The sequence below is a fragment of the Hydra vulgaris genome, chromosome 09 (genome assembly GCF_038396675.1).
Source record: "Hydra vulgaris chromosome 09, alternate assembly HydraT2T_AEP".
Taxonomy (NCBI): Eukaryota; Metazoa; Cnidaria; class Hydrozoa; order Anthoathecata; family Hydridae; genus Hydra; species Hydra vulgaris.
The window spans coordinates 62,899,144-62,911,689 of record NC_088928.1 but is presented as its reverse complement, the minus strand read 5'-3'; the positions used below and the strand labels follow the sequence as shown (position 1 = coordinate 62,911,689).

General features: G+C 27.7%; 2 protein-coding genes across 2 annotated transcripts in view; both read left to right on the top strand.

The window, feature by feature from the left end:
• The first annotated feature begins 1,214 nt into the window (after nt 1-1,214).
• Nucleotides 1,215-2,219, top strand: LOC105850568 (protein N-terminal asparagine amidohydrolase). The gene has a single exon (XM_065806296.1). The coding sequence runs from the start codon at nt 1,256-1,258 to the stop codon at nt 2,192-2,194; it is 939 nt and encodes a 312-aa protein (XP_065662368.1). The 5' UTR covers nt 1,215-1,255; the 3' UTR covers nt 2,195-2,219.
• Nucleotides 2,220-2,879: 660 nt separating this feature from the next.
• The window catches only part of LOC100214569 (nonsense-mediated mRNA decay factor SMG8), an 83,977-nt gene continuing 74,310 nt past the window's right edge, over nt 2,880-12,546 (top strand). Inside the window, exons 1-2 of the mRNA XM_065806295.1 lie at nt 2,880-3,032; nt 3,466-3,574. Coding sequence (XP_065662367.1) covers nt 2,977-3,032; nt 3,466-3,574 — 165 coding nt within the window. The 5' untranslated portion in view covers nt 2,880-2,976. The remainder of the gene's footprint in view (nt 3,033-3,465; nt 3,575-12,546) is intronic.

The window sequence follows — 12,546 nt, the reverse complement described above, 5'->3', positions numbered from 1 at the left end:
TATATATATAGTATATATATATATATATATATATATATATATATATATATATATATATATATATATATATATATATATATATGACAACTCGTTTCATCAATAACTTTTTATAAAAACATGTTTCATCAATAACAATTGGCATCATCAGGTTAAAAAAAATAATAACAATTTCTGTATATAAACAATTTTTTTGGTTTTATTAAAAATTTTAATAGTTTTTACAATGTAACTATGGTAGAGACATTTTTATAAATTATTTAATCACAAAGAAGTTTTACAAAAGATATTTTTTTCATACCTGATGATGTTCATTGTTATTGATGAAACAATTTGTTAAAAGTTTTAAACTATTATTTATTTGAAAAAAAGTTCATATATATATATATATATATATATATATATATATATATATATATATATATATATATATATATATATATATATATGTGTGTATATATGTATAAATTATGTCAGCGTATTCTACAAATAAAGTGCTCAATGTTCTTAAAGAACAGACTTACACTAAACACTTATCTAACTTTTATCTTCTACAGCATGTTTCACCATCAGCAGGCTCATCAGGAAGCATATATATATATATATATATATATATATATATATATAATATATATATATATATATATATATATATTTATATATATATATATATATATATATATATATATATATATATATATATACACCGCCCTCGAAATTAGGAAAAATAAGATCGGCAATAATTTGTTGACCTTAATCTGTTTGAGGTCGGCATCAGGTCAGCAGAAAAAAATGTAAAACAAAGGTTTGACCATAAAACATAGAACTGTGGTTGGCAATTTTTTGCTGACCTCAAACACTTCTAAGTCGGCATTGCCAAATGCTGACCCTAATTCCAAGGGTTCTATATATATTATAAAATTGCAAAAATATTTAAAAAAAAAAGGTTTAAGCAGATACTAATCTTCTGGTAGGGAAAGGCAGTTTAAAGGCCTCTGGAAAGAAGAGGCAATCTGAAGGTGTTTGGTAGAAAAGAAGCAATATGGAGGGTCTTATTTTGATCAATGCTAAATCAATTACATAAAAATGAATAAACCAACTACTGAAAAATTTTAATTGTTATTTATTAAATAAATTAAATAGTATTCTTATTATTTTTTTGAATTCTAATTCAACATCTAAGTTTAACATTTAAATCTTATCTAAATATTTTAATGATTACCTTAACCCGCATTATTATTTAGCATTTTATTTACAAATGGTTTTATTTATTGATGACCAAGTATGCGATACTTATTTTAAAAGTTTGAAAGTACTAGAAGATTCAAAAATATTTGTAAATCGTAAAAAGAGAGAGCTTTCTAACTCTGATCGTGTTTTGTATGTAGCCCAACGCGAGTATGCAACTATATCACCTTCTGTAAATTGCCAAAATTTTTGTCATATTGCATCAGATTCTGCTACTACCTGCATAATAGTAATACTAATTGAACACCTGACAAAATCTATTAGCCTGGCCCATTTTGATGGTGCAGACACATTAAATGGGATTAAAAAGATGATCAATGAATTGATGTACCTTTATTCTAAAAGTTCATATTGTAACAGAGACCCAAGATTTGATTTATATTTGTTTGGTGGTTTTTTAGATTCAAAAAATTTATCTATTAAGCTGTTTAATGAAATTATTTATGCATGTTCTCAATCAAAGGAAAAAATTGATTTGCGGATAGATGTCACTCTTAACACAAATACAACTATTCAAAACAACGAGAATCGTCCTATAGTGTACGGTGTCTCTGTTGATATTATTACAGCAGAGATTGATGTTAGCTCTTCAAGTTGCTGTTGTCCTGATTTTCTTTTGCGAAACACAAGGTTGTTATTCTCTAAAAACCAATCTATAGTGAGTGTATATGATTTAAAAGATCAATGCATTATAATACCAGAGTTTTCTATTTTTGTAAATAATAATTTATATCAGTTATTAGAGCTTCCAGATGATGTTTACTTAAAGCTTTCTTCGACCTCACCTCATTGTCAACCAGAAAACTTTGTTTTAAGTGGCAAATCCACAATTAAGTTTGTACTTAAATATAAATCTAAGGATTTGTTTAAAAATAAACATCGCAGATATTTTTTAACTGAAAAGTGCAAATGGGAAATGCTTGATAAAGACCATAAACTTCTTTCATGAATTATAAAGATTTTTTGTTTATTGATTTTTTTATCTTAAAATTTTTTTTTTTTTTTTAATTTAAATGCTAAAATACTTTACTAAATGCTATCATCTCAGCAAAATAAAAGTATATATATATGTACATATGTATGTATGTATGTATGTATGTATGTATGTATGTATGTATGTATGTATGTATGTATGTATGTATGTATGTATGTATGTATGTATGTATGTATGTATGTATGTATGTATGTATGTATGTATGTATGTATGTATGCATGTATGTATGTATGTATGTATGTATGTATGTATGTATGTATGTATGTATGTATGTATGTATGTATGTATGTATGTATGTATGTATGTATGTATGTATGTATGTATGTATGTATGTATGTATGTATTTATGTATGTATGTATGTATGTATGTATGTATGTATGTATGTATGTATGTATGTATGTATGTATGTATGTATGTATGTATGTATGTATGCAGTTATATATGCATGTATGTATGTATCTATGTATGTATGTATGTATGTATGTATGTATGTATGCATACACACATTTATATATATATATATATATATATATATATATATATATATATATATATATATATATATATATATATAGATTTTATTTTACTTTTTTTGGTTTATTTATTATATATATTTTTTTTGTATTTGAATTATTAATTCTATTTAAAACTATTAGTTATAAGTTCTTGTTTTGAGTCTTAACTAAATAAAATAAAGATTATTTGAACCATTTTTAAATGTTGGTGAATTTTAAATATGGCTGTACTGTTGGATATATCAAGCTTTCAGACAAAGTTAGAAGAAATAAAGAAGTATTTTTTTCTATTTTTGTTTATCTTTATTTACAACTTTTTTTGTAGATTGGAAATTTTTTTTAAAAAAAGTTTTATGAATTTATTTTACTACATTTGCTACTTTTAAGTTTATAAAAACTAAAATGTTAAAAATTTTGAAAATATATAAACTATTTAAATGTAGGCTAATTTGATACTTTTTGCTTTTACATTTCCTTATTTGACCAAAAAACTTTTTTGACATTCAGAAGATCTTTCCAATCTATAAAATTGTTTCTATACTTCAAGATCTTTATAAATAGCAGCCATATACAGTAACTGCTTTATAATTAGCAGCCATATACAATAACTATTTTATATATAGCAGCCATATACAATAACTACTTTATAAATAGCAGCCATATACAATACCTGCTTGTAAGAACTTTTGATCAATTATTTTGATTTTAAGATCATCTAATGGTAATCAAAAAATATGCGTGGTTGGAATCATAGGAAGATGTCATCTGAATGATAAAGATACTGGGCTCAATCAGCTTGTTGATCATAATGTGTTCAAGGTAAATGGTAAAAATACCAGCATACTCACGAAACTTCACTGGTGAGGTCATACTAAAAAAAGGATAGAGATGTTCACTGCATACATTGGCTGAGGACTAGGGTTTCTATTTATAAAATAGGGTATCTATTTATATTAGGGTGTCCCAAAAAACAACATTTTTAAAAAATATATGCAGAGACCCCCTTAATGTGTTCTATCTAATACAAATACACTAGATTTAAAATTTTTTTGAATAAAAAATATTTTAAGGGGTCCCTCAAGACCCTCGAATATTTAATGGGTCCCTAATATTTTCGATAAAAAATTTTTTCAAAAATATGTCAACCTGGTACTCAAATGAAGCGAAATTATATAAAAATTTCAAAAATAATATAGATTTCAAATATAGAATTGTTATTTTAGGTTTTATTACATGAAAAATTACGTTTTTTAGCAAAAAACAAAAAAATGCATTTTTTATGTATTTTTATGACAATTTTGATAAATAAGTTAAAATTTTTCCAAATTAAATATTATTTTTGAAATTTTTATATAATTTTGCTTCATTTGAGTACCAGGTTGACATATTTTAAAAAAACTTTTTTTTTGAAATTATTAGGGACCCATTAAATATTCGAGGGTATTGAGGGACCCCTTAAAATATTTTTTATTCAAAAAAATTTTAAATCTAGTGTTTTTGTATTAGATAGAACACATTAAGGGGGTCTCTGCCTATTTTTTTCAAAAATGTTGTTTTTTGGGACACCCTAATATCTACGTATATGAATTTTTTATGTACCTATGTATAAATTGACTGCCTGTCCAAACCCTTACTTTACTGAAGCTTCTAGTTTAGTATGGCTTTCTCAGTGATGTCTCGCATTGAATATATGCGTTTATTGATATTTTTATTTGCAGATTTTAAGGCTTTTATGTGCTGACATTTGTCAAATTGGATGACACAGAATTAATTTATGTTTATTTAAGATAAATAATCTTGAGTAATTTTCAGATAGTCTCATCATTCATTATATTTTTGAAACTAGTTGCTTGTCCCGAGTTACCTAATGATGGGGTGTTAAGTCACCTTTTAAAAATGGTTGTATACAAATATGATGTAGTGTTTTTGAAATTAATCTTTTTGCTGTCCGGTTTATTCATAATAGTTGATAAATTTTCCTGTTTTGTATATTAACACTTCTCTATGTAGTTTTGGGTAATCTGGGGCTCTGTTGAATCCCTTTTTAATATAAGTTTGATTTTATGTGATTTATTTTAAATATGATTGCACAACAATATATATATATATATATTATATATATATATATATATATATATATATATATATATATATATATATATATATATATATATTTCCACGATGAAAGAGATAAATTTCATGTTTAAAATTTTTTTTTTCACAAAACTTGTTTTTTTTAATTGTAGTTTAAACATCTTAAATTTATTGTTAAAATTAATTTTGAGTAGAAATTGTTTGAAATTCTGAAAATTGCAGTAATCCAAGTTGACTGGGTTGCAAATGCTAGGTGTTTCTTTAAAAATGAACCGCAAGCAACTAGTAAGCGACCCGGGCCAGGGCCTTATGATCAGGGCTGTATTAATATTGATAGATCCTATAAAAATGTTATCTTTAATTAAAATTTATGATATGAATTTTATTTAAAAACAATATTTTATAGGATCTATCAATTTTAATGCAGCCCCGGCCGGGTTTATGACCGGGGTTGCATTTATATTGATAGATCCTATAAAAGTATTGTTTTTAATTATAACTCATATCACAAATTTCAATTAAAAATAACATTTTTATAGGATCTATCAATATTAATGCAGCACTAATCATAAACTCATCCCCGGTCGCGGCTATGTGTTATCAAACCTGGCCCTGGCCATAGCCCCGGTTGTTTACTACAAGCAGCTCATTTTGGTCAAAATCAAGTTTCTATCATGACCCTTACAGTCATTGCAGGAACATTTAGTTAAAAATATTTGCCATAGTTTCTGATTCAACTAATCATACAAAGTCTTCTGTTATACCGTAGATTGACAAAATCCTTCACTTTATTCCTGATCAAGTCAAAGAAGTACACATGTTCAATGATAATGCCACTTATCAGTTCAAAAACAAAAGCATTATGGCTGCAATGGTTGTGTTTAAAAAATATTGTCATAAAAAATTCTTCTGGCATTTCTTTGCAGTGATGCACAGAAAAGGAGTGGTTGGCGGAATAGGAGCTACTGTTAAGCAAATCGCAGCCCTGAGAGTTAAATCTAGTCAATGCGAGATCGGGTCAGCAGCAGATTTTGTGTCAGTGTTACAAGATTTGCAAATATCTTTAATTCATATGTTAGAAAATGACACAAGACAACAAAAAAATGAACTTGGATTTAGTTCAATTTTAAGTTATTCAAGAAAAATCAAAGATATATCCAAATCCCATTATTTTTATGTTCAGTATGATAATGTTGTTCCGATGCTATTTTAAGCTGAGTATAATTAAAATTTATTACAAAATAACAAAACTTTTAAAAATGATTTTAATTCCATCTTTTTGTTTCGTCACTGAATGTTGTGTCACTGAACTGATAGTTTTTTTCTGTAAAATAAAACAATATGAAAACTTTGTTGTTTGTGGCTTTTTTTATGACTGCCTTATTGCTAAATGAATAAGTTACAACAAAAAAAATCTATTTAAAACTCTATTTAAAAGTATGCTGATAAAAAAAAAACACTTTTTTCAACATTGCGTCACTGCACTCATGTTTTAATCTTTGCTATGTATCAGTGTTATGCTAATACAATTGTGTTTAATTTATATTATAAAATTTTAATTCAATATTGATTTAGAGTAATAAAAAATTATTTTTGAGTTATAGAAAATTTTTTATTAAAAAAAATATCTCTGCATGATGCATCACTGGACTTTGGAATTGGCCATATATATTTATATATATATATATATATATATATATATATATATATATATATATACATACATATATATATATATATATATATATATATATATATATATATATATATATATATATATATATATATATATATATATATATATATATATCAGGGTGGCCACAGCTCTTTAAAAATCCTCTAAAGTCCTTCTTTTTTCAAAGCCTCCTCCTCTATTATCCTGTATATATATATATATATATATATGTGTGTGTGTGTGTGTGTGTGTGTGTGTGTGTGTGTGTGTGTGTGTCTGTGTGTGTATATATATATATATATATATATATATATATATGTATATATATATATATATGTATATATATATATATATGTATATATATATATGTATATATATATATATATGTATATATATATATATATGTATATATATATATGTATATATATATATATATATATGTATATATATATATGTACATATATATATATATATATATATATATATATATATATATATATATATATATATATATATATATATATATATTTGAGGGATATATATTTATGTAGCCACCTTGTATATATATATATATATATATATATATATATATATATATATATATATATATATATAAATATAAATATATATATATATTTTAGTCTTCACTGTTTAAATTTAAAAAAGCGCTGGCAGAATGGTCATTTTTAAGTTAGCATGATTAAAAAAAATACATTTTTTTTTACTATGTAAATTAAAATAAAAATAGCAAAAAAAATGCTTTGAGCAACCATCCAAGTAAGGAAAAATGAGGTCGGCAATAATTTGCTGACTTCTATCTTTTAGTGGTCGGCAAAAAAAAATTGATACAAAGATCTTACCATAAAACTTAGAAGCGACCTTATCTTGCTTTATAAATTTCATTTATTTTCTTTTTTGGCAAAAAATTGCCAACCTCAAACACTTTTCGGTCAGCAGTTAGGTCGACATTGCTGAATGCTGACCCTAATTCTGAGGGTTGTTTGAGTAAATAGTAGATAAAATAATTTTAAATAAAACTGGTAAAAAAAGCCATTTTTCAAAAAAGTTACACAAATGAACAAAAAAGTTTTGTTGCAATTTATGACAAAACGCTTTTAGCTTTTTGGCAAGCGCTTTTTTATGTGCTTTTTTAAGCGCAAGTTTTTGCAGGTGTGTGGGCGAGTTCAAAAGCGCTGGCTAAAGGGAGAAGACTAATATATATATATATATATATATATATATATATATATATATATATATATATATATATATATATATATATATACATATATACATATATATATATATATATATACATATATATATATATATATATATATATATATATATATATATATATATATATATATATATATATATATATATATTTATATATATATATATATATGTATATAAGAAAATAGATGAAGTTTATAAAGCAAGATAATTATTAACACACGACTTAAAAGATTGCAAATTATATAAATCAGGAAAACAAGATGAAGGGAGCAGTTATATACAGTTTAATGATCAAAAAATATCCTTACATACAGGAAGTGTTTAGCAAAAGCTTCTTCTTTCTGTTAAGCCTGTTTATTCATTAGTTTGAACTAAAGTTTTTTATTTCTAAAACCAAATTTTATAAATGCAACATATTTTATTGTCCTTGCTTAACTCAACCACTGTTTTAATTGTGCAGAAATATAACTTCAATAACTTAGGACAGATTTAGAGCTTTTTAGGACAGAGCTGTAGCACTTGGGTATAATTATATATGACTCAATGTAATTTTGTTGAAAAGTATTCCTAAATGTGCTGTAGAACCTCTGAGTTTAGAAAAATAACCTATTTAGATACTTCTGACTCTTTTGTTAATTATTGTAATGAGGCCATCATTTTATGTGATGGAAATAAAAGTAATAGAAAGTTTTAAAGATATTTTTCATTAGACAAAAGGCTAAAGGTATTCAAAAAATGTTCTACTCAAAAGACTTACCCTCTTACTTTACTTTACAACAAAGCATTGTCTGAAGGCTTAACACCTACAGCTTGTTAGTAAGTGACCAGGGTTGATATTTGGCCAGGGCTGGGATTAATAAAAAATAGCTGGGGCTGGGTTTGTGACTGGGGCTGCATAAACATTTATACATCTTTACATTTATTTTATTCAAAATTTACGTATAATTCAAGTATATTAATTTTATTCAAAATTCATATTATATTTTGTATATATATGTATATATAAACATCATTATGATCAATGTGATCATCATGATGTCATCATCATTATCACAACATCATGATCATGATCATCAACAGCATAAAAGAGAAAGGCTAAAGCCTGATAATGATGATCATGATCATCATCATGATAATGGTGATGATGGTGATGATGATCATCATTATCATCATCATTATCATCATCATAATCATCATCATCATCAGGCTTTAGCCTTCCTCTTTTATGCCGCTTCTCTGATATAAAAAATATAGAGCTTTTTTTTTTCTTAACTGAAGCTCATTCATATAATATGTAAGGCACTCTCTTCAAGTTTTCTTACTTATACCACTATTATTTTCTACTGAAGCTACTACTTTTCTACATGCTGATAACTAAATTACTATAATTATTTTCTACATGCTGATACCTAAATTACTTTTCTAACAAACGTTGTTCGATACAACGTTTTTTCTAATCTGTCTGAGATGCCTTCTTTTCTTGTATGTTGTATGGTGTAGTATTTGCCTCATCTTCTCTTTCAGCAAATACTACACCATATAAATAATAAAGTTTATATAACAGTGAAAGGATATTGTATGCCATGATCTAAATAAGTAGCCATAATATGTATGCATAAAGTGCATCTTGGAAGGTTTTATTTCTTTTTGAAAAGATATTTGAAAGCATTTATTACTTCTCTTCAATTTCAAGTCAGGTCTCATTCTACTCCACCATCTTAAGCATCTTTTTCACTATCTTGAGCAGTTGCTTTATTAAACATTAATCTTTTTTTTTATCTTTATTATAAGAACATCTCTCCTAAGAACAAATGTCCTTATATTATTGCGAGAAACCAATGTAAAAAAGTTCTGTCTGATGTTAAGCTTTGTTATTCTCCAAGAGGTCCAAAAATGACCACTTTTCGGTCATTTTTTCCCTGAATTAATGGGGAATTTAGGGGGTATGATTTTTTTGTTTTCAAAATTTACTTTTTTTGACTCCCCTAATATATATATATATATATATATATATATATATATATATATATATATATATATATATATATATATATATATATATATATATATATATATATATATATATATATATATATATATATATATGTAACCCAGTACAATCTGCTTCATGTCCTGCTGCCTTGTAAGATACGCCTTTTTAGGCAAAGGCTAGGAGATGCAAACTCCGACTTGAAACACCCCCTGCCTTGGGGCTCTTGGTTGAGTAAAGACTAGAGATGGTGTCTCGATAAAAATACTCATCTTAGGCAGATGTTAAATGCATCCGGCTCCTGTCTTGCAGAAAGCCTCCTTGGCAAAGACTTTAGGGGTAAACAGGTTCTATCTGTTGACCTTCGCACCCTTTCTTCATCTATTAGGCTGGCGCAGATGTATTTTCAATACATTGTTTCCAGTTTAGGATGTTGAATGTTGGATCTTCTTGACTCAATGCATAGGTTTTGCTTGTGTTTCTGTTTTTATGACTAGGCAACTCATCTATTATCTCCTAATGAAGGTACAGCTCTAAAACTCAGTTTTATGGTTCTGAGGCCAGCTGGTAGTCAGGTTTCCCGAAATCTGTGGTAGCTCTCAGAGAGGCTGATTCCATCAACAGCTGAAAAATATCAAAGCATTAGCAGTGCCATATTGTGCATGGATGGTGTCCCTGTTTGTACTTTTGGTGTGCATTGTGGAGGCCACATTTGGAGGCCACATTAGGGTTTATTAGTACTAATGAGGCAATTGCTTGGGCTATTAAACAGTGTTTAATAGCCCAAGCAATTGCCTCATTACTATTAATAAACCCTAATGTAGCCTCCAAATGTGGCCACAAATGAGTACTATCTATGCTTTGTGTCAAGTTCTTCAATCAAATTTAAAAATGGCTAAAGTACCAAAAACTATAAAACACAAAAAACATCATTATCACCAAGTTCTCCAAACCTATCATTCACTAATATTCGTGGTCTTCGAAGTAACTTTTCTTCTGTTAAGTCGTATCTCTTGCAAAGTTCACCAGACCTACTTGTTAATACGACAACTTTGTTTTTCTTTTATTTTTGACTCTTTTTATTAAATTCTTTTTACAACTTTTATACAAAAACAAAAATTCTCGAGGGTTTAATTATATACAAAAATAGCTTATGACTTGACTAATAAATTACATCAATTAACTTTAATAATATTATGACAAGAATTTTATAAACGTAACAATAAAGTTTTATAACGATCAGCTATTATCACATCACCCCAAGAACTGAAGTTCTTAAGTAACATAGTCATTTAAATATGTCGGCTTTCTCCTTTCTCTGGTTGATCGTCTGATTGTTGGTAATAAATTATCGACAATTTCTCTGCCGTCAGCTTCCTCCTCAGCATCAACAACTGTTCTTCAGTTCCTTCCTCTTATGCAGCAAAAATGTCTAAATCTTCTAAATCACTTTCATCACTGTCAACCTCTTTACTGATAACAATTTTACTTGAAGTGTTTGAAGAATTTGAGGCAGGAGCTATTCTTACGTCTTGCACATGTCTTGGTACACCATTAATTTCAATATTTGTGTTTGTGAGTATGTCAGTTACAGTACCAATTTTCCAAATTGAAGTGCACTTTGCATCAGCGGGGCGAACATAAACTTTTTCTCCGATTCTATAAGTTTTCATAACTTGTCGTGATCTTTCCTGAGTTTCAGTGTTTTTCTCCTCTTGAATTGGTAGATGCCAAACGTACTTATTTTTTTGACAAGCAGGTGCAGATTCCTCATTTTTTCCCACCATTGGTGTTGTATTGTACCAAAATACCGCTACTAATGGACATATTTGTGCCCTCGCAGCTGTTCGTTTTACTGTGCGGTGGTTATGCTACACAATCCTATTTCCTGATGGTCTATATGCACTTCTATACTTCTTTTTTACACACCATTTTTCACATATGTTCGAAAATTCACTAGACTTAAACACCGCTCCATTATCCATCAGCAGTTTTTGCGGCGGGCCATGCTCCCTAAAAAATGGATTTCAATTGATTTACTACATTTTTGGTATCTCCGCAAGGCAACTTTCTCCAAATTGCAAACCGACTTGGTCCACTTGATGTCTTGAGTGACAATTACGAATGTCTTCAGCAATACTTACTCCACATAGTTCTTTAGTATTTCTTCGTGAAAGCTCATTTAACCAAGTCTTTGGAACTCTTGTCAACATGTCAGCTTTGTTTTTGGAAGACGGAACCCATTTTAATGTGATGCTTATATTATATTTTTTTATTAAGTCTTGCAATAGAGAAAGTCTTCTTTTAATAAGCATTTCTGATAATGCATTTGATCGAATCCTATGACTGTCAGCATGCTTTTTAGCCATCCATGAACTGTTACTGAATCAGCGAATACTGACAAATTCTTTATTTCCCACTTAGCAGCTAGGTTTATCCCACGCACCACAGCATCTAATTCAGCAATATTAATATGCATAATATCATTTATACTTCGAAGCTAGGCTGCATCCTCAATTATTACGCCATCGTATTCTATAGCAACCCCTATTGCCATGCTGCTAGCATCACACCACAATGTTGCTCCATTTTGAATCCCTTTAGCATTCCATTTCCCTTTCACAGAATCACAAACTTCTAATCGGCGCAATATTTCGATCAACCATGACTGAGCTTGATCTCCGATTAGATCATCCTAAGCATTTCCTTGACTATGACGTTTTATAACAATGCAGGCAATTCTGAGCCACCCTCCAACAGGATAGTGACCTATAAAGTGTCCACATATTGAAA

What these genes read in the sequence shown, in the direction of transcription:
- LOC105850568 (XM_065806296.1), top strand. Translation starts at nt 1,256, where the DNA reads ATGGTTTTATTTATTGATGACCAAGTATGCGATACTTATTTTAAAAGT.